Source organism: Dacryopinax primogenitus (genome assembly GCF_000292625.1).
Source record: "Dacryopinax primogenitus strain DJM-731 SS1 chromosome Unknown DACRYscaffold_9, whole genome shotgun sequence".
NCBI lineage: Eukaryota > Fungi > Basidiomycota > Dacrymycetes > Dacrymycetales > Dacrymycetaceae > Dacryopinax > Dacryopinax primogenitus.
The window spans coordinates 869,816-896,431 of record NW_024467206.1 but is presented as its reverse complement, the minus strand read 5'-3'; the positions used below and the strand labels follow the sequence as shown (position 1 = coordinate 896,431).

At 51.7% G+C, this 26,616-nt stretch overlaps 11 protein-coding genes across 11 annotated transcripts; 4 read left to right on the top strand and 7 right to left on the bottom strand.

Moving 5' to 3' along the window:
* Nucleotides 1-39: 39 nt before the first annotated feature.
* DACRYDRAFT_100189 (kinase-like protein) lies at nucleotides 40-2,008 on the bottom strand. Its single transcript, XM_040767433.1, has 7 exons — nucleotides 1,706-2,008; nucleotides 1,517-1,655; nucleotides 1,287-1,466; nucleotides 991-1,236; nucleotides 765-938; nucleotides 649-717; nucleotides 40-597 (listed from the first exon to the last, which is right to left on the bottom strand). Exons 1-7 carry the CDS (start codon nucleotides 1,939-1,941, stop codon nucleotides 136-138), a joined length of 1,506 nt encoding a protein of 501 aa, XP_040628838.1. The 5' UTR covers nucleotides 1,942-2,008; the 3' UTR covers nucleotides 40-135.
* A 207-nt stretch (nucleotides 2,009-2,215) lies between these two features.
* DACRYDRAFT_116353 (kinase-like protein) lies at nucleotides 2,216-3,992 on the bottom strand (the record flags this gene model as incomplete). Its single annotated transcript, XM_040770188.1, has 6 exons — nucleotides 2,216-2,758; nucleotides 2,806-2,979; nucleotides 3,033-3,278; nucleotides 3,334-3,513; nucleotides 3,567-3,705; nucleotides 3,757-3,992. The coding sequence occupies 6 exons, from the start codon at nucleotides 3,990-3,992 to the stop codon at nucleotides 2,225-2,227; spliced, it is 1,509 nt and encodes a 502-aa protein (XP_040628837.1). The 3' UTR covers nucleotides 2,216-2,224.
* A 333-nt stretch (nucleotides 3,993-4,325) lies between these two features.
* Nucleotides 4,326-6,191, bottom strand: DACRYDRAFT_22371 (uncharacterized protein). Its single transcript, XM_040772763.1, has 7 exons — nucleotides 5,955-6,191; nucleotides 5,854-5,899; nucleotides 5,747-5,791; nucleotides 5,641-5,690; nucleotides 5,379-5,583; nucleotides 4,840-5,322; nucleotides 4,326-4,724 (listed from the first exon to the last, which is right to left on the bottom strand). The coding sequence occupies exons 1-6, from the start codon at nucleotides 6,032-6,034 to the stop codon at nucleotides 4,840-4,842; spliced, it is 909 nt and encodes a 302-aa protein (XP_040628836.1). The 5' UTR covers nucleotides 6,035-6,191; the 3' UTR covers nucleotides 4,326-4,724.
* A 1,708-nt stretch (nucleotides 6,192-7,899) lies between these two features.
* On the bottom strand, nucleotides 7,900-12,009 carry DACRYDRAFT_94898 (uncharacterized protein; the record flags this gene model as incomplete). Its single annotated transcript, XM_040777252.1, has 6 exons — nucleotides 7,900-9,651; nucleotides 9,704-9,865; nucleotides 9,920-10,995; nucleotides 11,048-11,780; nucleotides 11,840-11,946; nucleotides 11,997-12,009. The coding sequence occupies 6 exons, from the start codon at nucleotides 12,007-12,009 to the stop codon at nucleotides 8,170-8,172; spliced, it is 3,573 nt and encodes a 1,190-aa protein (XP_040628835.1). The 3' UTR covers nucleotides 7,900-8,169.
* A 186-nt stretch (nucleotides 12,010-12,195) lies between these two features.
* DACRYDRAFT_79640 (phosphoglycerate mutase-like protein) lies at nucleotides 12,196-13,140 on the bottom strand (the record flags this gene model as incomplete). Its single annotated transcript, XM_040776405.1, has 5 exons — nucleotides 12,196-12,340; nucleotides 12,398-12,828; nucleotides 12,878-12,959; nucleotides 13,015-13,046; nucleotides 13,098-13,140. 5 exons carry the CDS (start codon nucleotides 13,138-13,140, stop codon nucleotides 12,257-12,259), a joined length of 672 nt encoding a protein of 223 aa, XP_040628834.1. The 3' UTR covers nucleotides 12,196-12,256.
* A 197-nt stretch (nucleotides 13,141-13,337) lies between these two features.
* DACRYDRAFT_116350 (uncharacterized protein) lies at nucleotides 13,338-13,944 on the top strand (the record flags this gene model as incomplete). The annotated part of the gene is made up of 4 exons (XM_040770187.1): nucleotides 13,338-13,502; nucleotides 13,564-13,692; nucleotides 13,751-13,823; nucleotides 13,879-13,944. The coding sequence occupies exons 1-4, from the start codon at nucleotides 13,378-13,380 to the stop codon at nucleotides 13,942-13,944; spliced, it is 393 nt and encodes a 130-aa protein (XP_040628833.1). The 5' UTR covers nucleotides 13,338-13,377.
* Nucleotides 13,945-14,897: 953 nt separating this feature from the next.
* Nucleotides 14,898-16,833, top strand: DACRYDRAFT_116349 (kinase-like protein; the record flags this gene model as incomplete). The annotated part of the gene is made up of 8 exons (XM_040770186.1): nucleotides 14,898-15,131; nucleotides 15,184-15,480; nucleotides 15,533-15,778; nucleotides 15,828-16,004; nucleotides 16,054-16,122; nucleotides 16,180-16,404; nucleotides 16,454-16,723; nucleotides 16,780-16,833. Exons 1-8 carry the CDS (start codon nucleotides 14,970-14,972, stop codon nucleotides 16,831-16,833), a joined length of 1,500 nt encoding a protein of 499 aa, XP_040628832.1. The 5' UTR covers nucleotides 14,898-14,969.
* A 311-nt stretch (nucleotides 16,834-17,144) lies between these two features.
* On the top strand, nucleotides 17,145-19,878 carry DACRYDRAFT_22368 (ras-domain-containing protein). Its single transcript, XM_040772762.1, has 11 exons — nucleotides 17,145-17,343; nucleotides 17,410-17,500; nucleotides 17,548-18,038; nucleotides 18,115-18,778; nucleotides 18,845-18,910; nucleotides 19,005-19,075; nucleotides 19,126-19,135; nucleotides 19,181-19,212; nucleotides 19,304-19,441; nucleotides 19,487-19,512; nucleotides 19,562-19,878. Exons 1-4 carry the CDS (start codon nucleotides 17,283-17,285, stop codon nucleotides 18,252-18,254), a joined length of 783 nt encoding a protein of 260 aa, XP_040628831.1. The 5' UTR covers nucleotides 17,145-17,282; the 3' UTR covers nucleotides 18,255-18,778; nucleotides 18,845-18,910; nucleotides 19,005-19,075; nucleotides 19,126-19,135; nucleotides 19,181-19,212; nucleotides 19,304-19,441; nucleotides 19,487-19,512; nucleotides 19,562-19,878.
* A 543-nt stretch (nucleotides 19,879-20,421) lies between these two features.
* On the top strand, nucleotides 20,422-21,089 carry DACRYDRAFT_22367 (uncharacterized protein). Its single transcript, XM_040772761.1, has 2 exons — nucleotides 20,422-20,676; nucleotides 20,729-21,089. The coding sequence occupies exons 1-2, from the start codon at nucleotides 20,473-20,475 to the stop codon at nucleotides 20,888-20,890; spliced, it is 366 nt and encodes a 121-aa protein (XP_040628830.1). The 5' UTR covers nucleotides 20,422-20,472; the 3' UTR covers nucleotides 20,891-21,089.
* A 1,256-nt stretch (nucleotides 21,090-22,345) lies between these two features.
* Nucleotides 22,346-22,754, bottom strand: DACRYDRAFT_107664 (uncharacterized protein; the record flags this gene model as incomplete). Its single annotated transcript, XM_040768514.1, has 3 exons — nucleotides 22,346-22,428; nucleotides 22,479-22,671; nucleotides 22,725-22,754. 3 exons carry the CDS (start codon nucleotides 22,752-22,754, stop codon nucleotides 22,346-22,348), a joined length of 306 nt encoding a protein of 101 aa, XP_040628829.1.
* A 927-nt stretch (nucleotides 22,755-23,681) lies between these two features.
* DACRYDRAFT_15899 (uncharacterized protein) lies at nucleotides 23,682-26,290 on the bottom strand (the record flags this gene model as incomplete). Its single annotated transcript, XM_040771144.1, has 9 exons — nucleotides 23,682-24,172; nucleotides 24,274-24,288; nucleotides 24,342-24,451; nucleotides 24,523-24,597; nucleotides 24,704-25,256; nucleotides 25,437-25,499; nucleotides 25,551-25,725; nucleotides 25,872-26,141; nucleotides 26,240-26,290. 9 exons carry the CDS (start codon nucleotides 26,288-26,290, stop codon nucleotides 23,682-23,684), a joined length of 1,803 nt encoding a protein of 600 aa, XP_040628828.1.
* Between the last annotated feature and the right edge of the window lie 326 nt (nucleotides 26,291-26,616).

Sequence of the window (26,616 nt, the reverse complement as noted above, 5' to 3'; positions counted from 1 at the left end):
TCAACATTGTACAGTTCCAACATTGATGGGCTGCTGCGGGTAATGAGATCCGAGGGCCTCGAATTTTGTTAGTGTTAGATCGGCGAGAAAGACAAGTACAATAACTTCAAGTTCCCAAATAACGATAGGGTGACGCTACAGCAGCTCCTCCAGCCTGGTCTGCACATCCGCCATGCTCCGCCTCCTCTGCGGGTCAACCTCGCACATGTTCTCCAACAGTTCCCATACTTCATTAGTGACGAGGTTCCCCGATAGTCCTTCCTCAGGTCGCTCGGGGCGGAGTTGTCCGCTTCCCACACAGAATATCAAGTAAAACACATTTTTCTCGCTCGCGAACGGCTTCTCGCCAGTGGTAACTTCCAGGACCGTCCGTCCGAAACTGAAGACGTCGCTCGCTGGTACGGGCAGGGCCAGGGTGCCAGGTCTGCCACGCTCAGGCGCGATCCAGCGCCCGATGGTGACCATCTGGCCTATGGAAGTGCCCTGATACAGGGCTTCTTGGTCCGAGTCGGGAGGAGCGGCGAGGCCGAAGTCTGAGAGGCGGGTATGGGGCTGCACACCTGTTGACGTGAGGACTTCTTCAATCAGGATCTTGCTCTACCATGTCCGTTAGCTAGCGGTATGGCTGCATTAATGGGAGATGTGTACTCCGCGAATATCCCCGTGGACGATCTTCCTTCTATGCAAGTAGGCCAGTCCATCTGCTGCACCCCTGATCTGCTCTCATTAGCGGATAGGGTGCTACGAAACAAAAGAAGACGCACGATACCCTTCCTATCACAAACCGGCTTGCGGGCAATATACTGCATCACGTTGCCCTGCGGCATCCACACGGTCACTAGGCCAACTTCCTGCTTGGCACCTGTGTGAATGCCAAAGAACGGTAATACGTTGGGGTGATCCAGCATGCGCCAAACGTATCCTTCATACATGAATTTCTATTCCCGTATCAGCCTTCCCTCCCCACACCATGTGCACGAATGGACTCACGGCCAATCGCAACTGATTCGCGTTCGGGTACCTCAGCCGTTTGACAGCGACCATCCGGCCCTGCCATGTCCCCCTGTACATGTCGAACCAGTGCATCTCACTGAGGGAGGACTCATCGATCTCCAGCTCTCCTTGTATCTCCACGATAGGGAGGATATCCCTCTTCTTCGACTTGGAGAGGATGGAGCACAGGGAGTCGTATAGCATCCCCCGTTCTTGGGGGGAGATTTGTTGGGAACGCATTTGCTATTTCCACCGTCAGTAATCGTGAGAGAGGGAGGGACGACAGGACTGACGACCCGCTGGCCTTGGTCCATGAACTCCCGGATTTGAGACTGGGTGAGCTCTGTAGTGCGTTCGACAGACTTGAGCAGGGCTGTGAACGTCTCTCCTTGCTGGAGCAGCTGTACGTAGAACCGCGAAGTCTGGTCGCTCACGTTGGACGTGAGGCTCAGGACTTCGAACACAATACTTCGCTATATGTCATTAGCATGTCAATATTGATAAGTCGGAGGAAAGGACGCACGGCAAAATCTTGCATTCGCTCGTTGAGCTTATCGTTCCATTCCTGAACAGCTCGATGAATCACATCCGTATTGATCAATCGCTTCAGCTTTCCTTTATTCAGCCAACTCTGACATCCATCCCATATCTCCTTCAAGAACCTGATACCGTATCAGTGCCTTGCTATGGACGACCGACTAATGCTACGCACTGTTTCGTCTCCTCGATGGCTCGCTGGACAGCGGCCGGTCTCAAACCCGCACTCCGATGGTCCAACTCTTCCTCTATCGCTTTACAGCGCGCAGAAAGCTGAAGGAGACTGTCCTGACGGTCGTGGATAGCGTCAGAGACGCCGGCTATGGTCAAGACGAAGGTCTCAAGCTTGCTTGACACGGCCTCTTCAAGGCTGGCCAAACGACTGGCCGCAGCAGGAGGGGCGGAAGTCATCGCAAAATCTGCTTGAAGTATTCCGGGGAGTATATAATACAGATTGTGGTATGAAGAGAGATAGATGTGGTGGCATGATTATAAGGCGTTGTCGTTCTATTACGAACACAAGGGCGCCTAACCCAGGGCCGCGCTAGTGAACTGAGCCCCGGAAATGTCGTGATGCGCTGGACCAATCTCCTCTCATGCCCGGGATTTAAGTAAGAATGCAAACCCCGCTAGAGATCAGCTTCATAACGAACTCATAGCCTGTGACCAAAGAATACAACACGTGCTATAATCACTACAGCAATCGCTCTAACTTCGACTGCACTCGAACCATCGTCGGACGCGCCGTCGGTTCCGCCGCCCACATCTGCATCATCAACTCCCACACCTCATCTGTGATGATCGACTCAGCGATCTTATCACCAACTGGACGAACGGGCCACAGGGTGCCAGTACAAAGCCTTTTGATGAGATGAAAAACCGCCTTCTGCTCCGGGAAAGGTTTCGTTCCAGTAGCGATCTCGAGCATCGTCCTGCTGAAGCTGAACACGTCACTTGCAAACACAGGAAGACCTTCGGGACCCGAGTTGCACCGTTCGGGGGCAAGCCAGCGACATACGGTGAGCATCAGTGAGGCGGACGTGCCGTCGTAAACTGCTTCTTGATCGCTCTCGGAACTTGCGGCGAGACCGAAGTCTGCCAGTCGAGCTTGAGGCCAAGTGCCTGTGATGTCGTGGACCTCGTCAATAAGAATCTTACTGCCCCGAATATCGCCGTGAATGATTTCTTGACGATGGAGATACGCGATTCCCTCCCCTGTGCCTCGTATCTGGTTGTTTCGTCAGATTCACTCAAGACGCCGAGATATTCACGTACAATTGCTCGCCGATCGCAGTCCGGTTTATTGTGTATATATTGCATCGCATCGCCGTGTGGCATCCAGACAGTGACCAAGCCAACTTCACCTCTGGGATTCACGTGAAGACCGAGGAAGGGGAGCACGTTGTTGTGTTTCAGCATCCTCCAGATATAACCCTCGTACATGAATTTCTGTAAAACAGGAATGAGGTTCAAAGAACACATGTGCAGTAGGTGGAGCGTACAGCGACACGCATTGGGCTTGAGTTCGGGTCGCGAAGGCGCTTGACCGCAACTGGTCTGCCGTCAAGCCGCCCCCGATAGATGTCAGAGCTGTGGTTCAATAAAACTGTGTGGTCATCCATCTCAAGTATACCTTGAACTTCCACAAGGGGAAAGACCTGACGAGACTTTGACTTGGAGACAATAGATCGAAGCGAATCGTAAAGCATGTCGCGTTCCTGTGAGGTGAGTTGCTTGGATTGAATTTGCTGAATTTGGCCCGATTAGCGGGCCTACAAAGAACGACGTAATAATCCAGCTCACCACTTCTTGGGCGCGATTCATTAACAGCTGAACTTGCTGTTGTGTCAGGTCGGTGTTACGTTTAATCGCTTGGAGCAGTGCTGTGAACGTCTCGCCCTGCTTCAGCATACGGACGTAGAAACGCGATGCTTCAGCTCCATAACCTGACGTAACGTTAAGGACTTCGAACACAATCCTTCGCTGGATGTTCTCGTTAGTGCAGTTTTGTAGTTGAACGAGGAAGGAATACGCACGGCAAAGTCCTGCATGCAGTCATTCAACTTCTCATTCCACGTGTCAAGTTGGCGTTGGATGATGTCCGTGTTCAATGCTCGTTGTACAACACCCTTATCGAGCCATATTTCACATTGATCCAGAATGACTTGCAGAGCTCTCTAGGATGTTCAGTCCGGAATAGCACTCATGAAGAAAGAAGCGCCGTACATCTGCGTCGCATCCACTGCGGCCCGCACTTCCGGGGAGTGCAGACCGGCGCTCCGCTGTACCAGCTCATGCTCAATCGTCTTACATCTTTCTCCAAGTTGGACGAGCCCCTTCGTGCGCTCAAGCGCTATCTTCGACACGCCCGTGAAGAGGACAATGCATTTCTCGATCCTGACAGCAACGGTCGGCTGAGGATATATGGGCTTAGGCGCTTGAGAAGGGAGCGAAGCTTCCATGTGATGGATGAATAGTTTGTTGCGATATGTTGACAGCGACAAACAGTCCCCGTAAAGTAATCAAAGGCAAAAATGAGGGTGGATACATCGTGAGATGCAGCGATATATGAGGGTGAAGGCAGTGAGCATCAGACCGCGAACTTGGACGCTTGCTTGAACACCGCCTCTCCACTGAACACCAAATCCCGAAACACTGGCAACTTACGCATCCAACATTTTCTATAAATATCATCTCATGGTATCCACAAAAGTCATGGATAGACGGCTGAGCATATACGTTTCAATGACAGGTAAGGAGTGGGGTGTGCATCATGGTGATCTTGGGAGAGAACATCAAGCAGCCAACAAGATATTGAAGCAAAAGAGGGAAGAGTGCATCTGAAGTGAAGACAGCTGAAGGCAGCAACTTAACACCGCACCTCACGTAAATGAATGGAATATGAAGGAATATCACCAGAGAGAAACCCAATATGCAAAGTGATTGAGATAAACATCAACGCGTGATCGTGCATCCTTCCAGCCATTTAACCAAGACGTCGAAGAACCAAGCATGGGTGAGTACTGCTCCATATGTCGGGAAAACAGAAAAAAGAGACATGGTGAAAGAAGGGGGCTTTGCCACTGCCCACGGTACGGTTATGGGGCATCCAGATGGTCTCGTCGAAGACATCCATCAGACTGCAAAACCGCAGAAATCGTGTCGTCGTAAGTCGTAAGTCCGATTGAGATCAGCTCATGATGGAAAGTCATCAGAAGAAAAACATGTAGTCGATGGTCAGGGGCGCACAAGACCTTGTGTCTCCCAGATTGAAGCCGGATTGATACTCCGAGGCTCTGGATGCTTCGATTAAAAAACGGGCATATCAACACGAGGTTTGTATCGGAAAGTTTGTTCACTTGAGTTGAACGGCATGTCATCCATATTGCCGAAAAGATGGAACAGGTGAGGAAGGAGAGGGGTTTCCGGTTCATATGCGGAGATGGATGTACCATCCGGTGACAGGGTAGGAATATTGTTGGAAGCCAGAATCATAGGGGGAGGGATGGGAACGCCAGTTGACAAACTCTGGTTGTGAAATGGACTCCGAACGTTGAGTGAATAGGTTGGGGCTTCTTCACGTTCCGGGTACGACGTGGGATAACACGATTCAAACTCGTCGCCGGCCGTAGGATCGCTGTCTTCTTCAGGATCGTGAGGAGGCGCAAAGACGGTGTTCTTCGGGAATGCGTCGGTGGCAATCTTGAACGCGTTGCCTCCATCCTTGCATACTTGTCTGAGACTTCTAATTTTGTCGTGTAGCTCGGCATTAGCGGACATCTTTTGAATAGACTAAGGATCTCAGTCTTGTAAGACTTGACAGGTGATCACATCTAGGAAATACTTACCGATAGAATCTCAGAATTATACGGGGATAACATTTGGATAGAGAGGTCCGATAGACGTTGCACCAGCTCTGCTGTGGGAGGGGAATGCCAGCTCTGGGCCGCACAGCGCAACATCTCATCACTGACTGGTTGTCCAGCGATAATCTTGACGGATACTTCCAGTTCTCCAATCCTCCCAAGTCCCGCCTGTATCTCCGGGTATTCCCTGAATGTGCATAGCATTAGCGTGTGAACCACAAATACTCAACATCCTCGAACGCACTCTAGGGGTCGTTTATTGAGATCTCGCGTGTCGCAGGTGCACTCCATAACCTTTAGAAGCTCCATTCAGCAAGTCGAACAAAAAAGGGCAATTGCCCGTCACGGACTGTATTATGCTCCTGACAAGTGCGGCAGGGTTGCCTGCCATCGCACTGAAATGATTCAACCATCAGTTTTCGGGTAATAACTCCACGAAGGCGAGGAAGAAATGCACCGGTCGCTTGGATTTCCTACAATTAGCGCAGGTGACAACCTGCCTCCTGTAACAGTGAAATCCAGTAAACCACAGAACGTCCGAAGAAAGCGAAATCTTACCCTCTTTTGCTAGGTGGGCAACTCTGACTATCTTGCAATGGTGTCTTCCTGCGCCTTGGCGAGTGTTTCTTTGTAGACATGACACAACCAATTCCAACAAGTTGCAACTAATTACTTTGAAGACAGACGAAAATGACCGTGATTCGCAGACACAGTGAACGGAAGGGGTATGACGTGACAGACGAGCTATGTACAAGGAGCCAGACTAGTGAGACGGCAGACAGCAATGGAGAAATCGACACCAATCGGGGGGCAACCAACGAGACGACTGAAGAATATCCATGAAAGCTAGTCTTTATGGACAACGGGATCGAGATCGCCTCATGCTTCACCAGCAGGACCAGAGGTACGCCTCGAGGCAGGAATCATGCTCATTTCCCGGAGTTTACACCAGAGCTGCGGGGTTCTTTGGCATCCTGGCTCCTGTCACCCGTATAGAACGCCGCCACAAAGAACGTCGTGCGTTACCTCTTCGAAGCGTGGAGAGAATCGAAGCACGGGGTACGGAACCCTCGCGAAGACACGTTCAAGTTGAGGTCAAATGCAGCGAGAGATTAGCGCCCATCTGAGGATGAGGAACTCGGGTACTGCCGGCATCGAGGCGACTGAGTATCGGCTAGAATGACTGTACCGCCGGATTAACAATGGATAGGACATGCGCTGGCAAAGGTTGTGCATATCATCCAATACATATTTGGCGGCACAGGAAAGGCATATTGCTTCCGCCGTCTTTCAAAGCGGACATTAGCTGATTTTATATCCGCCAGATGCTTTGTCCTTTCGGAGGAAATTGACGTGTCCTTGTTCATGGGGTACGTGCGCCACAAAAGAACAGCTACATCGTCCGTATGCGCCGTTTCACCTGCGACTTGGATGCAAGGCGCATGCCCCTGAAGAGAAGGCATTTGCCCCCCAAGGAACATGATTTCGCCTACGGTTCTGAATGATGGGTACTCTAGTCTCCTGCCGTTCTTTGACCCTCATCAAACCAATTCGCCAAGAATGAGAGCCCGAAGCAGCAGAAACCACGACCAGCACGTGTATCGGCCGCCCGATGAGCGATCAACGTGATTTCGCTGACTCTTCTCCCGAAGGATTGCGGCAAGGAGACAGGTTCATTTCCGCAAGAGCTGTCTTCTGCTGAGGATCCAAACGATGGATATCACTTTTCCTGGATGAGGCCGCCCCAAGCCTCACGGCTACGAGGACTTCTACACTTTATCTCCGCAGTTCCACACCCGCAGCGGGATTAGAATTTTCAACCGGTGTTATTCGAAGATGGCCTATCTCCCGATCCAGCAGCTAGGCTTAATCTTCTCCCCCGGAATCATCTCTGGTACCATGCGTTTACAATGCCCTCGCCCTGGGTTGCACATGCCTCTGACTTCCTCTTCCCCGGCGTCCTCCTCGGCATGTCTCGGTATCTCGCATTCAGAAGCTGAAAATATTCAGGGGGTTGGTGCCGCCCACATGGAAGACACGTGGAGATCGTCTCATGGATCAAAAGAGGCGGCACTGGAGGTATTATCTGATAACCTGAAAGAAACAAACAAAGAATCAGTTATTCCAAGGTGGGTCACACCAGCAGGCTATCTTGAGTAGACTATCCATGGTCCGAGCCGACTGACCGAATCCCAAGAGACGCCATTTCTAGTGGGTCGGTGCCAACATCGATTGTCCGCGACTCTGCTTTCTGTTCAGTGCCACACTATTTTGGTCTGTTATCGATCGCGATCTGCAGGCGGAAGCTGATGCCGCTCTGATCCAGATTACGGGGTAATCCGAAGTTGACGGGTCGAGGTCAAAAAAGTGTGATGCGGCAACATGCAGAACAGCCAAGGCATGTCCGGCCAGGATCAAAGACCCGTTGAAGACGAGTGTATGAGTGCCGCATGGGGAATCCCCCAAGGGGGCGAGTGAATTCAAATCGAGGCAGGCTCAATTATATGACAATAGACCAATGATGGCCAAAAGATCCTTAAAATACAAAAGAAATCAAGTAGGCACGGGGGGATTGGTAAGGATCTAAGATCCGTCCGATGTTGACAAAGTGGGGGCGGGTGTCAGGGAACATGCCTCGTGCACGCGCCAGCTTGCGAGGGAATATCCGAGGTGGGTCCGAGTACATCGAGTGTCGAAGAACCAGTTGTGGCTACGACGCGACGAGCGCCGAACGTCGCTAAGGCCGTGCATTGGCGCAATATACAGGGCTTTCTCAAAGTGCCCATGATTCATCTACTTCGCCAGGCTCTACGAATGCCTTGTCCAGCCCGGCGACCACACCCTCGCAAAGTGGACATTCGGCCGCAATCAGATCGTCGAGCTCCTCCCGGAGCCTCTCTATCTTCTTCTCCTCCTCGCCCTGCCCAGCCTCGTCCTCTGTGGAAACACGTCTTCGTCGGCCCGTACCACTCCCACCCCACGCACCAATTGCCGACGCAAGGCTCTCGGGCACGATAAGATCGCGCAATCCTTCGCCGGCGGTAGTGAGAAACTTCTTTCCGGCTGATCCTAATGCGAGCGGATTGGCAAGCTTGGAAACCTGGCCGAGGTTGAGGTTCTGTGGGTTAAACGCCGCAGAGAGAAGGGCACGTTGGGCTGGTCCGTTGGCGCCTGGCAGGCCAGGGATCGGAGTCGTGCTTCCTGGTTGCGTCAGCTGCAAAAGCTGATTTTGCAAACCCAGGATGCGACGGAGCGCATGCGGAGGCAGGTACTCCGTCCCTTGTGCAATCAGGCAGTCAGTGTGGAACGAGTGGCCACACGGGAACACGTAAAACTGGCGTGCGAGGAGGCCGAACCCGCATCGTGCACACCGCTCGTTCCTCTCGACCGTAACGAAGCGGTCTTTGAGTTGCGTGATCTCGGCGCGGATGCTCTCGGCGCTGCGTGTCGCATCCTCCATCTCACTTTTAAGGCGCTCAATGTGAGCGCTAGAGCTCTCGAGAGCAGAGATAATCGTGTCCTTGAAGTCGTCGATCAGTACGAAATCCGGGAAGAAGGGTAGGATGTCCTCAAGTGACAACAGGTTCGTTGATTCGACAAACTGCATCGCCGTCCGTATATCTTTCTTGTCCTGAACAACATATTTCGCGATCTTGAGCCACAACTTCTTCCGTAACCGCTCGTCTTCTTCCGGCTTGTCAGCGTTGATCCGCGCTAGCTCCACGTCCCCGCGTTCCAGAGCCAGCTCAACAGCGTTCTCATATAAGCCCATTTGCGAGTAGATAAGGACACATGCACCAGTAAGGCCGCGCGACTTGCACAGGCGAAGGGCGTAGTCAAGATCGTAATATGGCGTCCCGGTGACAGGCTCGGCAGGGGCGGCAGTGAGGAAACGCAGCAATTCTGCAGGGGTTGGGTCATCGGCCGTACCCAATACAGCACCTGTAGCACCGTTGACCCCATTTGTGGTTGTTCCATTTGTCTTGGCCCCACCAGTCGGAGACGATAAAGTGGCCAAGAACGTAATGAAGAGATTATGAATCTTGGGATCCGCATTGCCTCGCTCGAACACCAAATGGTGCAGATAACGGATCGCATGGTTCACTTGGCTCGAAGCGGCCGTAGGAGCCTGCAGCAGCGCAGCGACGAGTTTGAGGGGGTCAAGCTGGGGAGCTCGCAGCCATAGATCGACCGTCTCTTTTGGTGCACGGCGGATGAGAACAGAGGCGTGCCGATAGTAGAGATCCATTTTACTCTGCACGCTATGTGAGCAACAGATATCAAGAAATCAGTCACGCAGGGCTCACCTGCCGACTGAGGACGGCCAAGGCTTTTTCCCAGTCCTCCTCAAGCACCCAATGGTCCAACACTCTCTCCCAATCACCAACAATAGAAGCATAGTGGAGGAAGATATCAGCCCTTCCGTGCGCGAGGATCAGCTCATAGGTGGTCTTCTTGTCCAAATTGGCCTGGAAAACTGTCCGTCAGCAGCGGGTTGGACGTGTGGTTGAGAAGAGCAGCACCTTGTATGTGATGAGGAATTGCTTGAGCTCATCCTCCAACAAATGACGCTCCATCAGTAAGTTCTCAAGTTCGCCCGTGCTCCCCCTTTTCGTTTCTCCCTCTCCCTCCTTCTCCTTTGCGGCTCCATCCATCCTGGCTTGCACCGTGATTTGCTGATGCGAATGGTCCACTCCAAGTCCTCCAACAGCAGCAGCACTGGCGTCCCCGAGTCCATGGCTTTCCTCCCCACCCTCCTCTCCTTCCCTACCGAAGCTCGCCACTCCGTCCTCGACCTCTCCGAGCCTCGCTAGCCACCCCTCGACCATCCAAGTAGCCAACAAACACCGTTGTGCCACATCCGCTTTTCTGGTTCTCTCCAGCCTTGCCGACAAGTAGAATCGCAATGCGTCTCGTTCTCCAGAATCTATGAAGTGAAGGGTAACCGACTCGAAAGACCTGGAGAGAGGTGCGAGGGCGTATGTGTGCGCAGCGGGGATGTACCTTCCAGAATTGAAGAGATGATCTGCTTGTTGGGCATGTACTGCGTCGCGTTGCTCTGGTGTGGTGCAATGCTTGAGGGCCTCGTCCCACTTGCCTTGACCAAGGTAGTCTCTCCAAACATCGCGTGCTTCGCCCACTGTATCCAGCTCCCACAGGTTCTGCGCAGTATACACCCATGCGGTGTGCCGACCGACATCCGGTGCTAGACCGAGGACGGCCTCTCTTGGCAAGAGAGGCAGGTGCTCTTCCCACACTTTCTTTTCGGACAACAGGGAGATACCAACCAAGTGCGAAGGGTAAAGCAGAACGTAGTGCCATTCTGTCATCGCCAGCCCTATCGGGAGCTCGGGTTCGGCGTCAGGTGTTCCAGACGTAGCCTCCGGGAACGGTAATAGGCGGGCCGAGTCGATGGGCCCTTGGGAACCGGATAGAGGAGGGAAGGTTAAAAGGGAGGTGTATATGCCGGAGCTGGTCAGCCAGGCGAGGCGAGTCGGGAGCTGTGATTGGGAAGACGCCGCCGAGGCTGTAGACGGTGGGGAAGGGTAGAGAAAGTGCAGGGAGCTTGAAGGATGCGGGGGAGGCAGTTCAAGGAATTCTTTGTTAATGATATGAGCAACGGGGTATCTTCAATCGGAAGGAACACTCACTGGGCGCTCCTTCCCGATACGCCTTGAATATCTCTTCCCATCCCCCACCCGTTGCACCTGCACCTGTCCCTGTCCCTGCACCAGCCCCTAGCGGCCCATAAAACTGATACACACGTCCTCCTGTGCTAACCACGACGGCGCCACATCTTCGTGCCTTGTCGGAATAGAACTCAGCTTGTAATCCACTGATAGCAACCTTCTCCGGAAGCTGAAAGAGTGGGGTAACATGCCGGTCTATGGTGGAGAGAATGGAGTCGGCGGAGGGGTCGAGAGTAACAGAAAGAAGTTGACCGGAAGAGACACCCAGGAGTACTTCGCGTACTTGAGGTCGACCGACTGAGCTTGAGGATGCAGAAGATCGAGGAAAGCACGCAGCTGTAATTTGACCTTTGAGGCTCTTCAGGGGACGAGAACGCCGTTTTCCCGGCTCTTGTGCACCGTTATAGAAGTAGTAGTTGTCCCCTGCTTCGCTTGTCGCAAGTACGTGTCGTCCCTCGGGGTCACAAAAGACTCGGCTGGCGACGAACTCCTTTTGACCCTGCTTGGGAGGGGGAGCAAGAGAGAGGGGGTAAAGGTCTTCGGGATGTTGGAGGTCGATGGGAAGAAGGGTAGAAGGATACAGAAGGAGGAGTAGTGTCGAAGGGGAGGCAGCGACGGAGAGAATGGGCGATGGCGGTGTATACTGAACACGGCCAAGGGAGAGAAGGGCGGTTGCCGATAATCCTGCAACGTTCTACAGCATATATATCAGCATATATGCGCATATAATGATGAGGAAAGGTGAACGCGCACACTGTCAACACCATATTCGCCGTCGAATCCCTCGTAGGCAATTGTGCTCAGCGCAGCTCGATGGACAACACCGGCCGCGGGAACGGCATTGCCTGAGTGCTCGACATCTACAATGAACAGGTTAGTTACACTCATTAATAATAAGAAAGGCGCATACATTCGTCGAACATGCCCGGAGTAGGGTATACAGTGAGGAATGACGACAACTTCAGCGTTGAAGGGAGGGTGGCGCGAGTTGTCGGGAGTAAGAAGTCGTCTGCGCCCTATCCCCGAAGTTACACTCATCACGTGATATTCCCTTTGAAACGAGAAATGTGAGATTCCTCAGTGGTTGGAAGCGCCATCTAAGTTATCTTTCATTTATTTCGGCAGCTCTAGCATACATACATCTACAAATGAATGTTCTGCCTCATCTCCTCAAACGTCATGGTTTGCAAAAAGATTGAGTGCTATAAGGGCCGGCTCCGCGAGAGAGGAATGATTGTACGTCAGGATAGTCACCTAGCAGAGTAATCAAACTCCTGAGGAAGCGCGCGTACAGATATCGGCAGTACTCACCCCAGCAGGCTCGATATTGAAGTGCGTGCCGAGCTTGATAGGGAACTCGACCCATCTGCTTACTAGGCTCCGCAGGATATGTGCGTGTGCCACGATCATGCAGTCCCTTCTGCCCTTCCCCTCCTCGTACCACTCCCGATGCCACTCATGGATTTGTGCGATAACCCTATCGATCCGTCGCGTTATATCCTCGGGGCTCTCCCCACCTGGGCAGCCATCATTCCAGATGTCCCATCCCGGACGCGTCTCCGTAATCTGAGGGGTAGTCAACCCTTCATATTCTCCATAGTCCCATTCGCGAACGTCCTCCGTGGTAGTGTACGCGGGCATACAGTCGGCAGGCAGGGACGAGAAGAGAAGGTGGAAAGTCTTCTGAGCCCGCTGACGAGGGGAAACGAGCACATGTGTGAGGTTGGTGGGCTTGATAAGCTCTGGCATGTATCAGGAACTGGTTGATCAAAGGAGGACGGGGTTGCGCACTATCGTCACCGATAATCTGCTTGTTGTGAGACAGGATGATTTCCTCGCCCTTGCGTGTCAATGGGATGTCGGACCTGCCGGTCTTGCGCTCACGTGTCAATGGCAACCCCTTACTGTACCGTCGAATAAATGCCTACGTGTCGCCCATTCTGTGACCATTCCGTCTGTCCTAAGAAGAACTCAGCACCAGGTGGTGAATACAGCGCGAAGGGTGACACACCGTGACGGATAAGGAAGAGCCTAGGAACAGGTCTATGCGACATTGTAAACCTCTAAAGTTGACAGTCAGATGGGGAGTGTCAGAAACAACCAGCACTGTGTGTCGCCGAGGTGCCCGCCACGCCCAGCGCTCTGGTAAGCGCGCATCGGCGGAGATATTCCGGAAGAATCCCTCCCTGGCAACACTGCCACTGGAACCCTGGCTATTATTTGCTCTTTGCTTTGCGCTCGACCCGAGTTACGAGCGACTCATACATCGATCACATAGACCAGACACCAGTATGGAAGCTGAAGCATCTACGTCGGCCATAGTGCCTCAGGACACCGATACGGCTATACCCTTGCGTGCCTCAGCAGGTGGTCGAGAATCTGGCAAGCTATGGAAATCGACCCGGGCGGCAACACGGTATGTTCACTGACACCTTCCTCCACGCATATGGTTTTCATATAGTTGTCCTACTCTCTAGTCGTACCCAAATGCCCAAGTCGCTCAAGAGCAAGTCGTGGGAGGCGCGCGTTGCAGAGAGAACTCAGGAGGAAGCAACCAGGAAAATTGCGAAAGAGATGCGAGACGAGAAGCAGGCAGAAGCCGATAGGTGTGTCGAGTTCGTGACAGTCAGTATGGCAATTTTAACCAATGACCGGATCGTATAGGAAACGTGAAGTGTTGCGAGAGCGTAGGAAAGTGAAAGAGGAGAAAGCACGTTTAGAGGCAATGGCAGCCAAGGTATGCAGTGGAGTCGCTTTCTAATCTGTTTGACCACCCCTCACGCCCGATTCAGTTGAGTGCGAAGAAGCTTGCACGAATGAAAAAGCGTGCAGGGAGAAGCAAAACCGTCCAGCAGTAAGAAAACATTCCGTTCCGCAGTTCTGGCCGTTGCGACTAGCACCTATAGCACTGCGAACCTTCCTGTACGATACGCTGAACCGATTCTTGATGCCACCCTTAAACATCTGATAGCCTGAGTTGCCGTCTGTTTCTGCCAACATGGAACCCCCCCAAGGGTGATGATAATGATTACATAATCTTAACTTGTGATTTTGCAAGCGATGCTTCCGAAGCGTGTGAGCTTGGGATCATCGTCTTGGCGTTCGTCTTCAACGTGTAGCAGACTCAGATCAGATGTCCTCTATATCACAATATGGAGGACACCTTTTCCGGACCTAGTCCTCTCGAGCTGATCTTTGCCCAACTTCTCGCTTCCTGTCCCTCTCTTTGCGTCGTACAAGCATCGTGCGTGGGCAACAGACCCCTGGGAACTGGCGCTGCGGCCGATGTCTGGCGTGCACAGGTCCTTTCCAAACCCACAGACTTGGAATATACGGGCGCTGTCGCGCTCAAAGTTTTGAGGTACAACTTCTCTAATGCAGAAGAAGAATCGAAACTCTTGAGAGTAGGGGTTTCTGATGGCTGCTGGGCTTCGGGCAACTAAACTCTCGTCTGGTTAGCGCTTGGCTAAAGAGGTCATCATATGGTCTGGACTATGTCATCCCAATGTCGTCCAGTTCCTCGGGATCTGTTTGGAGGGCACCAATTACAAGAGACTGTCGATTGCGATGCCCTTGATGTCAAACGGGTCTCTGCGAGCGTACCTCGAAGCGCGTCCGACAGCGGATCGACTTGCCTTGGTATGACTTCGTCGACCTTGCTTCCAACTACGGAATTTCTGACCAATTGATAAGCTGCGTGGAGTCACTTTTGGTGTCGATTACATCCATGGATTAAACCCACCTGTGATACACGGTGACCTCAAATGGTAAGTCTATCTGACCATCCATTCTTCTTCGTCCTTTGACATAGCACTATCAGGCTAATGTCTTAGTAGACGAGACAGGAAGACCTCTGTTGTCCGACTTCGGTTTGTCGATCGTGATGAACGAGCTTCGCGAGGATCAAATAACGACCTCTCTACTCAATATCAACCCGCGCTGGGCAGCTCCTGAGCGCTTATTCCCCTATAAATATAACTTGGAACCACACGAGTCATTCACCAAAGCCAGTGACATGTATTCCCTAGCCATGACGATTTATGAGGTACGTGCCAATCCGTCGACACCTTCGGCTGAACCTGAGTTATGGATGTCAGATGATGTCCGATACGATACCCTTCAAGACGCAGCCAGCATTGATGATTGCGAACGTTGTAATAGAGGGCGGTCGACCAGAACATCCGGGACCGGCTGCAGTAGCACGAGGATTAGTTGATCCTTTGTGGTCGTTCGTAGAGCAGGCATGGAATCAGCGCCCTGAACTCAGACCTCCTATCCAGGCGCTGTTGAATTTGCTGGAGTCGCCGGTGCTACAGGCCCAAGCACCAGCTGCACAGCAGGGAGAAAGGAGCGGCCACGCTTCATCTGATACACTTGAAATACCCACCACATCGGTATGTTTTACCATATGCCCAGCTGCATTCGTACTAAGCTGATGATGCACAGGATGATCTCGAAAATGATGAAGAAGAAGAGGAAGAGGAAGGAGACACCCGAACATTTGTGCACTGGGCACAGACTCTCGGCACTCCCATACTTAATATCGAGCCGCAGGAAATACTCGTTGTCATCGCCGGCTTTGCCGACGTCTCACAGGGTCGACTTGCAGGTGAAAGAACCCTTGTAGCCATCAAACCGCATCGCCCAGCACCAGAAGAGCGATACCGCGGAGGTGTCGATCCTTCGATCAAGGTCAGCCTCTCTCGTTGCAATGCTCACGCTTCCTGAACTGTTACGATAGAGAACTTCCAGAGAAGCCATCGTTTGGCACAGCCTAACCCCCCATCCGAACATCCTTCCGCTCCTAGGAATATGCTTAGAAGCCAACAACAATGTCGCTCTGATCTCACCCTGGATGCGCCAGGGACATCTTCGGATGTATGCAACTGCGCATCCGAATCGGGATTATACGCCTTTCGTGAGCTAGGGTGGTGTCCTGTTGATTCCCAGCTTACACCGATGCACAGGTTGAGGACATCAAATGTGGCCTTGCGCATATACATAGCCTAAACGTCGTTCACGGTGCACTTATTGCCGTGCGTATCTCAAACGACAATTCCTGGGGGGGAATATAATATCTGAGTTTCTCTCAGAACAACGTGTTTGTGGATGACAACGACAGAGCTGTGATTGCAAGCTTTGCTGTAGCAACCGCCGGCTGGGAGGAAACAGAAGAAGAAGGGGACTACGACTATGCTGGCTACCTGCCCTGGATGGCGCCAGAGCGGTTGGATCCAAAAGCTTTCGGTGTTAGGGGTAGGAGCCCACACCCGACTCGCGAGTGGGATATGTACTCGCTTGGAATGACGATTTACGAGGTACTCTGCAACTTATCATTGCAAGAAGGCGTGCTGACCACATGCATAGATAATGTCCCTACGCACCCCGTTTGACCCCTTAACACGAGCAGCAATCCCGCTTGTAGTCCTTCAAGGCCGAAGACCTCCCTATCCCAGTCAGGCGGCTGTCCGACGGGGTCTGAATCTCGACCTCTGGAAGTTCATCCAGCGCTGTTGGGCACAGTCTCCGGATGAACGGCCAACGTATCAAGATCTGCTAGCCACCCTGCCATTTGATCGTCGTCCGGTCATCCCAATCAGGAGACATGAGCCACAAGTGGCAGAGGTTGCTCCCCAGGTCAGTGCTTTTCTTTGTGCCAATGTGCAGTTTTCGCTGATGAAGGCACTTGATAGTTGGCTCCCCTCGACATCCCAGATTTGCATTCTTGGGGTAAGCTGACCTTTTGATGCCCTTAGATCACGCATGTTGTACTCGAAATAAATCGACTCTGAGAAAGAGTCCACACAATCCAATGTTAGATCAAAACCAAATCTAGATCACCTCATTCCGACCTTCCTCCGAACACTGAAAGAGCGATCTTTCCGGAGATGACGATTGTGCAAAGGAATGTGGCTATGCAGCTTATTGTCGGAATCAACGGCATGTTTTTTGTCGGAGCTTGAAAGCCGGGTGGGATGTGATTTCGGCGCAGTCCGGGCTCGCTTCCGCCATCACACACACAAGAGAGAGAGAGAGAGAGAGTGCACTGTCGACCACTTCCGTCATCGCCTTCTTCTCCTTTCAACTTAACCATTGTCATAACATCTCAACAATTAGAGACTTTGGTCAATTCCAATATACACTATAGTATACGATTATTACACTTGCTGCTACTGCTTAACTCTCAACTACTAGCATGGCAGAATCAGGAGACGCACCAGTCGACAAGCCTGTACAAGTCAAGCTCGTCTTACTAGGTACGTCATACATCACTATACCGACTCACACGATATCGCTCTAACAATGCCTTACACTTCATCCAGGTGAAGCAGCAGTAGGAAAGTCATCTGTCGTCATGCGGTTTGTGCAAAACGACTTTAGCGAGAACAAAGAGCCGACAATCGGCGCTGCGTTGTACGTCTCCCACTCCAATCTCCCGGTCTGTGCTTACGGATCCCCAGCTTGACCCAAAAGTGCCGGCTTGAAGACCGTGTTCTGCGATACGAGATCTGGGATACTGCTGGTCAAGAACGCTTCCACTCCCTAGCACCGATGTACTACCGGAACGCGCAAGCCGCAGTGGTGGTGTACGACATCACGAAGGCTTCCTCGCTAGAAAAAGCAAAGAGCTGGGTGAAAGAGCTCCAACGGCAGGCAAACCCGAACATCGTCATCGCTCTCGTGGGGAATAAACTCGATCTCGTACAATCTCCCGCGGCTGCGGGTGCTGCGCCAGCAGGGGAAGAAGCGGAAGACGAGGAGGCAGATGACGCTACTGCTACTCCTGGGGAAGGCGGGGAACAACCGCTCCCGGAACCGGAGCAGGAGGGGGAGAGTCTCCGCCAGGTGCCGAAGGACGAAGCGGCGGCTTATGCGCAGGAAGCGGGACTGTTGTTCGCGGAGACAAGCGCGAAGACTGGCGAGGGTGTCGTAGAGGTGTTCACGGAGATTGGTGCGTTTGAGTTTTCTGTTGCTCTTTACTTTGATTTGTCGTGTGAGGGATGGAAGCTGACTGCTTGGGATAACAGCTAAGAAGATTCCTATCGAGCATATCCTCGCTTCCACCCGAGGCGGCTCGGGCTCACGTGCAGGAGGCGCACAAGCCCGACCAAACGTCACTCTCCAAGAAGGACAACAGCCCGCGGGGGGAAAGGCGTGCAATTGCTGAGTGGGTCTTAGCCGGTCTGGGTGACAGTGCGGAGGGTGCAGTGCCGGCTGTAGGTGATGGAAGGAGTTCTCGTGGAGAGGTGCCGCGTTCTTATCATATACGACTCTCCTTTACTCGCTTTCTCTTCCTTATTCCACTTCGTGAAAGGTGCCGTTGCCGTCTTTGTGGCGTGACGTGCAGGTCTCTGTTTATATACGTCTTTCTTTCTTACGTCTTTTATTGACTTCCCGGAGTAGCATTATGTGATGTGTACGATTGCTAGATGGCGGCGCTTTTACCCTTCTCTTACCCTTCCCAATAAAGCGGACTGGACCGGATAGAAATACGGTTGCATTGCCACTCCAACAACACAACCATCTAGCCGGTTTGTAGCAACCTGCTATGACAGCACCGCCCCTGCTCAACGACCAAATAGTCTCCCCACAGTGTTGTTCACAGCACCGCTCAACAGCTGACCGCCAATCCCTCCCAAGCCTGCAAGGCCGTACCCTTGCTGCGCCCAGCGTTGCTTGGCGTCTCGGTCCCTGGAATACAGTATTAGCGCATGCAGGGAGAAAGTCGGAGGGTAGGAGTGTGAAGAACCGACGTACGCGTATGTGAAGCCGATCACGTTTGTGATGTTGAACACCAATGCCAGAGCTACGATCGGCAGGAACCTGCTCTCAGATCAGCAACCTCACCACAACAGTATCCTGCCTACACCCAGCCTAACGCAAGGGAGATACAGGAGTTGAGAAAAGGAAAACGTACGAGATGCTGAACTTGAGGAGCGATACAAAGAACAGCAAGAGCCACAGAACAGGGAAGAGGTAGAGTGCGGTCTACGGATAGTTCAGAGTCATGTTTAGGGCGAGGTAGGCTAGACGCGTACCCAGAACATCCTGTGTTTTGGTTAGCTTAGTGGGAAGAGGGACATATATGCGCACCTTGAATCAACAGGATTCGCCGGTCTTGACGGCTACCAAAGCAAGTATCAGCACTCTCGTTCAATCACTCATGCCGTCCATGCCACTCGAGCCAGAACAAGTACATTAGAAAAGCCTACGCACATCCCGGCTCTCGAACACCCAATAACTCTCCCCATCCTCATCTACCTGGTTCCAAAACCGGAGCCCGACAAGGGTCCGCCCTGCGACGTTTCGCGTGTTCCAAAAGTCCATCGCAAGGAGGACGACGACTATTACTGTCTTTTGGCGTGTCAGTTATGCAAGGGTGAGTGGGGAGGGACGGACGGAGAGGACGTAGTTGTTTGTGAAGACTGAGCATTGTGAGCATGTACGATATCAGCATACAAGTGACCAACGCACATCCGCAAAGCACATAAACAGCCACAGCTGCTATCCTTAGCAGCCACAATACAGCCAGAGCAATCGGGTGCGCGCTCTGCCTGAAGATACCCGCGATCCCAGCCTCTGCATCTGCCTGGTTCGTCGCCATCTTCGTATTGGTGGGAGTGAGCACGACCTGTGGCGGCGGGGGTGCGCTGGGGGTAGATGCCCGCGCGCCTGGGAGTGGGTCGTCCGCCTCGATGGTTGTTGTTAGGTGGGGCTGGGTAGAGGACATCTTCCCTGTGCGATGGCCGCTTTCGAGTATGAGGAGACTGCGTTTGTGAGATGAGCACTTGCAAGGGTGCTGCGAGCAGAGCAGAGCACGTCGGCAGCCACAGCCACTAACAATCTCTTGTCCACCTATGCACACGTTTCCCACCATGCCCTTTCATCAGCGACGGACTTTACATGCCAAATCGCCACACGGAATTAATAGCACACGGACTCGATAGCTAGCACACAGGATTAGTATTGGAGATCCTTGTGGGCGGCAAGGTCAAGCATTGCTACCATGCTTTGGTAAAACGTGTGTTTCTCGATCTATTCCTTGCATGGTCCTGATGCCCTTGTCAGCAACAATTCCCTCGTCTCAGCTTGGACCCTAATGTCGCTTGCTTCTTGACCATCATGGAACCACCACTCATTCCAATTGTTCATAACCCCCCAGAAGATCTTGACTACGCAATGATGTATCTATGGGATATATCATGTGGATATGCGCGAGATCTGGATGGATGGCAATGGCCGCATTGGAAGGAGAGGCCGGGTTTGCCGGGGAGCATATCGGTGCGTGACGTCTGAGTGGGAATCATCATACGTATACTCACTACCACCTCCAGGCCACCGTCCTAAGGTTCATCGAACTTGATCGATGGGACAAACTCCTGGATATGCCGGAAGAGTTTGTCTCACTTCTCACGCCCGATACGGCCCACACTCTGGGAGATTATCTCCAGAGTGTGGTTTTGCCGGAAGAGGAGTTGGAGATTGGGAAGGTGAAGGTGAAAGGGATGGAAGAGGCGCGTGCTCAGGACAAGGAGAAGATCAGACTCATGGAAGAGGCGCATGCTCAGGAGAAGGAGAAGATGAAAGAGGTGCGTACTCAGGCCAGTGCCGAACAGATCACATAATTGATCCAGAGAACAGAATACTCTTGCTTTGGTGAAGCACGCTCAAAAGCTCGCAGATGAACTCTCTGCGGCGAAGACCGAGCTTGAACAGACAAAGACTGAGCTCGAAGAGACGAAGGCCGAGCTCGCGGATGTGCTCTCTGTGGTGAAGACCGGGCTCGCACCAGGCCCTCCATAATTCTAATAGCTACTTTCCTCGGAAACCGAACGTTACCTTCCGGGTCCGAACGGGGTTTCCCGACGGTGGGAAACTCAATTTTGAACAGCTAAAACCTGCGTTCCCCGCGGCTGAAGGTTATTAAAAAAACGGTTTGAATATCCGCCGAGCGGGTCGGCCGAGCTTTCAGCTGCTTTTTTGATAAGACGCTTTGGCCCTACAGTTGATCGGTTTACGAGCAAGAGCTGCTTCTGACAAAGCCCTGTCTCGCTTTCTTTCTTGTTTTTCGCATTCTTCTCGGACGGACATATCAGGTTACTGGGACCTCCGCATACGGTTGTCTAAATCCGCACGAGGGCCGCAGACGGCCCCAAGCTCCGGGACATTGATTAACGACATCATGGAGTTGTTCCACGTAATGCGCCAAAAACCGTTCTGTCGGCACACCTTGTCCGGTGACTGCCGGAGTGGGAAGGGCGGCGATCGTGGAATTTCTTGGCTATTCCCCGAATCTATATCATGCAACTTGATACATGCGGAAGGCACGAGGCTGCGCTGAGCAACGAATGGGAATGATATTGATTTGAAAGAGGGAAAAGGAAAGTTAATCATCCGCTTGGAGTGGGCTGGCAAGATTTATCGAGACTAGTATCAGGTCCGATCAGGGCCGTTGACAACAGTCGCGCGACCTGTGCCGAAGGCGGGAGCCTGGCATATTAGCCATAGGGGCGCAGCCTGTCCCCAAAGCTTACTAGCCATACTGATCACAAATTGTCGTATCCAGCCACATTCCAGCTGGATTGGCACCGCTTTCCTGGCTCGGCAGTGCGGACCCTCAAGTTACAGTCCGGAGTCAGCAGAGAGCAGTGGCAGTGCTGGCAATGACCCATCCACTGTGGGATATGAAGGGGGTGAAAGCACTGGGCAATGGGGCCTGGAATGACATAGTGTATGAAAATGTATGATCATTCAAGTAATTACCACTGCAACATTGAAGGTGCTACAGTGAAAGGAATACTCTCTTGTGCAATACCCATTGAGGACTGTAACAATGGCACAATGGGTACTGCATGTACAGCCAGCCCAGCATCTATACACTGTGGCACACTCATGTTGAAACCATGAGCAACTTCCTGTCTGTTTGAGGCTCACATCTGTGTGGCAACAGAATGCTTAACCCATGCTTCCTCCTGCTCTCTGTCCTGATCAGCCACATGTGCCCTCACTTCCAACTCTGTCATCTGCCGGAAAAAACATTGGCCACTGTCCAATGCCCCCCAGATCCTGTCCAGATCCCCCAAGTTTGAAACATCTGAGGGATTCAACAAGGTGGGCAGTGGCCACCCCTGCAGGGTGACACTGTAGTGATCTTCAATGTCTTGTTGGAAATGCTTGTATGCCATAGTATGACTTGGGTTGCATGTAAGTGTTTCTGTCACTGTACAATGAGTAGTGCCACTATGCTCAATGGCTGCCTCACTTATGTAGTCGTTCATTGAGCATTGCGCAGATGTATGCCTTTAGGGCAAGCATATGTTTGTGTGTACTCTCAGCCAATCCTGCATTGTACAATGAGCACAGATCACTGGAACACAACATGTTCACTCACCTTTAGCACCTCCACTCATGCAGAATGCTTCCAGGTTCTGTGCAAAGGCAGCCAGGCCAATCTTCATGACCTCCTCAAAGAATTGCTTGCAGAGATTGTCACCAAAGAATGTTGGTTTGGTGGTATCCTTGATATCACCACAGACAATGAAGCCACAGGCATGGCCACCTGTTTGGGAGGCAAAAGCTGCAGCCTGGTCCACAGTGAGCAATGACAACATTGAACAGTGCAACACCACAGACTCACCAGTTCATGGAACATGGTCACAGTGTGCATTGTATCTGCTTCTCTCCCCTTGTAGTTGACTGTCAACCCCAACTGAGCTTGTTGTCAACAGGCACTGAGCCATGCCTCAGCAACAACCTGAGCTGACTCATTGCTTCTCAGCTCCTCAAGCTTCATGGCCATACACTCCTTGCATGCTGGATCAGAAATAGTTGTTGCTTCATCTGGAAAGTGTATAAGACAATGTTCAGTGAGCATGGAACAATGCTCACTGGCTACTCTCAAGTCTTTGGCAACCAAAGACTGTGCTGCATTGGTGAGGTTGATTCGACATGCCAGTTTAGTGTGGCATGTATGCCATGCCTTCAGGTTTTCGGTAAGCACTCACAGCAAAACACCAGTAGCCTCATGAATGTTGTGCAGTGCCTCATTGAGAGCAAGCTCAGCATCTTGCAACATTTGATCTGTGAGAAGGTGTTTTTCCTTGTTTGCAGTGCTCCCTGCCTTGCGTGAGCTCCAAGAGTTTCACAGTGGACCCACTCAAGGCATAGCAATCAATGAAGAGTCACAGTCAATGCACACTGATCCCAATGTGGCAAATGTGGTATGCAAATCATGTGCATTGATCATGTGAGAGACTATCATTGTTGTGTCACAATGATCACAACACCAGATGCAATTCATGTGTATTGATCATGTGAGAGACTGTTGTCATAGTAGAGATGACATTAATAGCCTCACACATGCAATGATCACATGACACTGATTATGATTTTGATCTAAGACCACTGAGCACTGAGTCATGTAACTAGAGAGAAAAGGACTGCATGGGAGTGCTGAAGAGTGTGTGTAATGTACACTGTACCAGCAAGCATGTCATGAGGAAAAGAACCAGAAGAAAGAGAAAAGAAATGAGTGGATGTGTCAACAGTGAAGAAACATTGAGCAGTAAGCATTGCAAACAGTGGGCAGTGTAAATTACAACATCCCACCCCATATACCACACAGACAAGCCTTGAACATTGCCAGACTGATGGCATCAAACATCTTGTCCCCCATCCAGGGGACAAGGAGGTCATACCACTTGGACAGGTTGTTGTACCAGAAGACATTGTGAAGCTCAATGAGCCATTCTGCCCTGTTTGCCTGCCCAATGCTGCCCAAGTGATGATGCCAGATGCATGAAACCTCCTCTGGCAAGTTTTGAGCATCACCCAGATTGGCAGGGTGGGTCAGACAAAGTGGCATCATGCCAAGGACATTTGCATTGCTCACTGAGGCACTGAGTGTGGTGCCAGCTGTGCTCTGCCGCTCAGTGGGCATGGCAGGAGAGCACAGTGCACCTTGGGCATTGGGCATGGGCATGGTTGGGTTGCAGCAGGTGCCTTGAGCATGCTGTTGGGTCTGCAGGTTGTCCCAGAGGCCTTGCTGCAAGTGCCTTCCATCTTCTTCATGCTGCTTCTGTGCTTCTACCTCATGCTGACACATGATGGTGGCAGTGGACTTGCATGGCATGGGCTGGTGCTTCTACGCTGCAGTGGGGTAGTAGGGCGAGTCTGGGCTGACCCACTCTTCAAGCAGAATGCTGTGTCAATGGTCAGTGATCAATGTGCCAGTGTTCAATGAATGAAAACTTACTACATGCATCAGCCTCACCAGGCTTCTCTGCCTGTTGCAGCTTCTCCATGGCATGATCAAACTGCTTGGCATGGTTATCAATGAGCTTCTTGAAAATGCACTCTATGTCACTGAGAACATGCATGTCAGAGTTGTGTGCCCAGAAATTGTGGGAGATGAACAAAAAGGTTTGACCACTGACCTTCTGACCATTGTCCCAGCACCCAACATGGAGAACAATGCCCATTGGGCCCATGAGTCGATCTGCAGAAGCCAGCTGTAAGAATAATATCAGACACATGCATTCAACAATGAACAATGAACAATGAGCACTTACCAATTTGAACAGGCATGGCCAGAAGAGCTCAAAATGGACAAAGTACCTGCCATGCAGCTTGTACACATCTGCCATGGGATAACACACAACACCAGGAGCACTGAGGTTGTCATTGAGCACTGTTTGCCAGATGCGTGGAGCCTTGTTGATCTTCTCCATTGCCTCTTGGTAGTTTGTGGGCCGTTCTGATGAGCAAGGCTGGAATGGGCCACACCCAATGTTCCCTGATCTGTCAGCATTGATCATGAACTCTTGGAAGTCAAACATGATGCTGGGCAGATGCTGTGCAAGTTCACTGGGCTCCATCATGCTGGTGAGGCGGATCTGCTCCACAAGGTCAAGGGCATCCAGATCATCAGTGCTCAGTGCTGAGCGCTCCTGCTCTGCTTCAACCATGTTCATTGCTGCATTGAGCAATGCAGGATTGATCTCATCAATGTTGAACTCATCATCTTGGGCCTCAGTGCAGGCAGAGGGCACAAAATGCCAAGTCAACAGAGGGAGGGGTTTTTCTTTGGGCACTGAAGCAGTGCCCATCATCTTGTGCATGGTGGTCCTGTTGGGCACAGGGGTCAGCATGCCCTCTCCACTGCCTATCACTGTCTGAGATGATCCACCAGCAGATCATTGCCTGTTGGGCACCACAGATGGGCACATGCCAAGGGACTTGGGCATGCACATTTGGGTCAGGGCAGTGGACATGGTGTGGGTTGCAGGGTGAGGCCCTGCAGTAAGACATCTCAATGAGCAGTGACATGTTGCACAGTGCATATACATACCTCCAAATAATTTGCCAAAGTGCACATCACCTGGCTGATGCAGCAGTTTCTTCTCATAGATTGCTGAGCAGAGGTTGTAAGCATTGGTCAATGTGCAATGATAGAATGACACACTGTTCACCATGTTATCCATCTGCACCTCATCATTGTCCATATACTCTTCCTCCTCCATCTGGGATGATCCAATGTTCTCCAGTCTCACTGCCTGCCATGCATTTGTGAACTCCTTGTTGATGTGGAGCTCTTCTTCTGCCAGCTCACCCTCCACACATGATGAAGAGGCATGTGTCTGTCTGCCCAGTGAACAGATCATGCTCCACAGTGAGCATTGATTCATTGGTAGGGGGGGCAGTGGGCAGTGTCAGAGAGTTCATAATCATAATTTGTGTTGAACTCAGCAAGTGAGTCAATGATGCAATGAGCATTGAAACATACCTCAACTTCTTCATAGTGGGCTTGTCTCTTTGGTGGCCAGTCATTGCCAGATGATGCTTGCCAGGTTCTGCGAGGAGGCATGGTGCTCTGAGAGGCACCACACAATGGGCAGAGGTATGGGGGAGGAGGCAAGTCAATGATTGTGTCATTGGGCAAAGGAGGGTGGTGGTGGTCAGGAGAAGAGGGGTGCAAGGGGTGAATCTGAGGGTGGTGGTGGTCAGGAGAAGAGGGGAGCAAGGGGTAAATCTGCATCTTGGATGGTGACTTTAGCTGAGGCCAGTGGTGTGTGGTGAGAGACACAGTTGAACCCTTCAGACAGAAGTGACTCCATTATATCTCTGCCAGACTGTTTCACCTCATTGACTCACCACTTGTTGCAGCAGGGAAAGTTTGTTTGAATATGCAGTGTGCAAGGCCATTGGTCAATGGCCTTATGACATATATTGATTTACACTGTTTTCTTTTGTTGGGCACATTGGTAAGGGGCATGCATATGTTCACTGCATCAATGAACAGTGCACCCCAATGTTCACCATGCTTTTTGTGTTTTTTTTCTTTGAAATGTCATTAAAATTGCATTGAACAATGAGCAAGTCTTCCAGCAAGAGTTGTTTTCTGTTTGTGCTGGGATAGAATATATTGGGTGCATGGAACATTGACATTTGTAGCATGATTATGTGTTGACAATGATTCAAGTACTACACAACATTGCTCATATTACCAGGTTGGGTTTCTGGTCCTTTAG

Coding starts and splice junctions, on each gene's coding strand:
- DACRYDRAFT_100189 (XM_040767433.1), bottom strand. CDS start 1,941: ATGACTTCCGCCCCTCCTGCTGCGGCCAGTCGTTTGGCCAGCCTTGAA. Junction 1,237..1,286: donor TGGACCAAGGCCAGCGGGTC/GTCAGTCCTGTC, acceptor CGGTGGAAATAG/CAAATGCGTTCCCAACAAAT. Junction 939..990: donor CGAATCAGTTGCGATTGGCC/GTGAGTCCATTC, acceptor ATACGGGAATAG/AAATTCATGTATGAAGGATA.
- DACRYDRAFT_22371 (XM_040772763.1), bottom strand. CDS start 6,034: ATGTCTACAAAGAAACACTCGCCAAGGCGCAGGAAGACACCATTGCAA. Junction 5,900..5,954: donor TGCCCACCTAGCAAAAGAGG/GTAAGATTTCGC, acceptor TCACTGTTACAG/GAGGCAGGTTGTCACCTGCG. Junction 5,323..5,378: donor ATAATTCTGAGATTCTATCG/GTAAGTATTTCC, acceptor TGAGATCCTTAG/TCTATTCAAAAGATGTCCGC.
- DACRYDRAFT_22368 (XM_040772762.1), top strand. CDS start 17,283: ATGGCAGAATCAGGAGACGCACCAGTCGACAAGCCTGTACAAGTCAAG. Junction 17,344..17,409: donor AGTCAAGCTCGTCTTACTAG/GTACGTCATACA, acceptor CACTTCATCCAG/GTGAAGCAGCAGTAGGAAAG. Junction 18,039..18,114: donor AGAGGTGTTCACGGAGATTG/GTGCGTTTGAGT, acceptor TTGGGATAACAG/CTAAGAAGATTCCTATCGAG.
- DACRYDRAFT_22367 (XM_040772761.1), top strand. CDS start 20,473: ATGCCGGAAGAGTTTGTCTCACTTCTCACGCCCGATACGGCCCACACT. Junction 20,677..20,728: donor AGAAGGAGAAGATGAAAGAG/GTGCGTACTCAG, acceptor TCCAGAGAACAG/AATACTCTTGCTTTGGTGAA.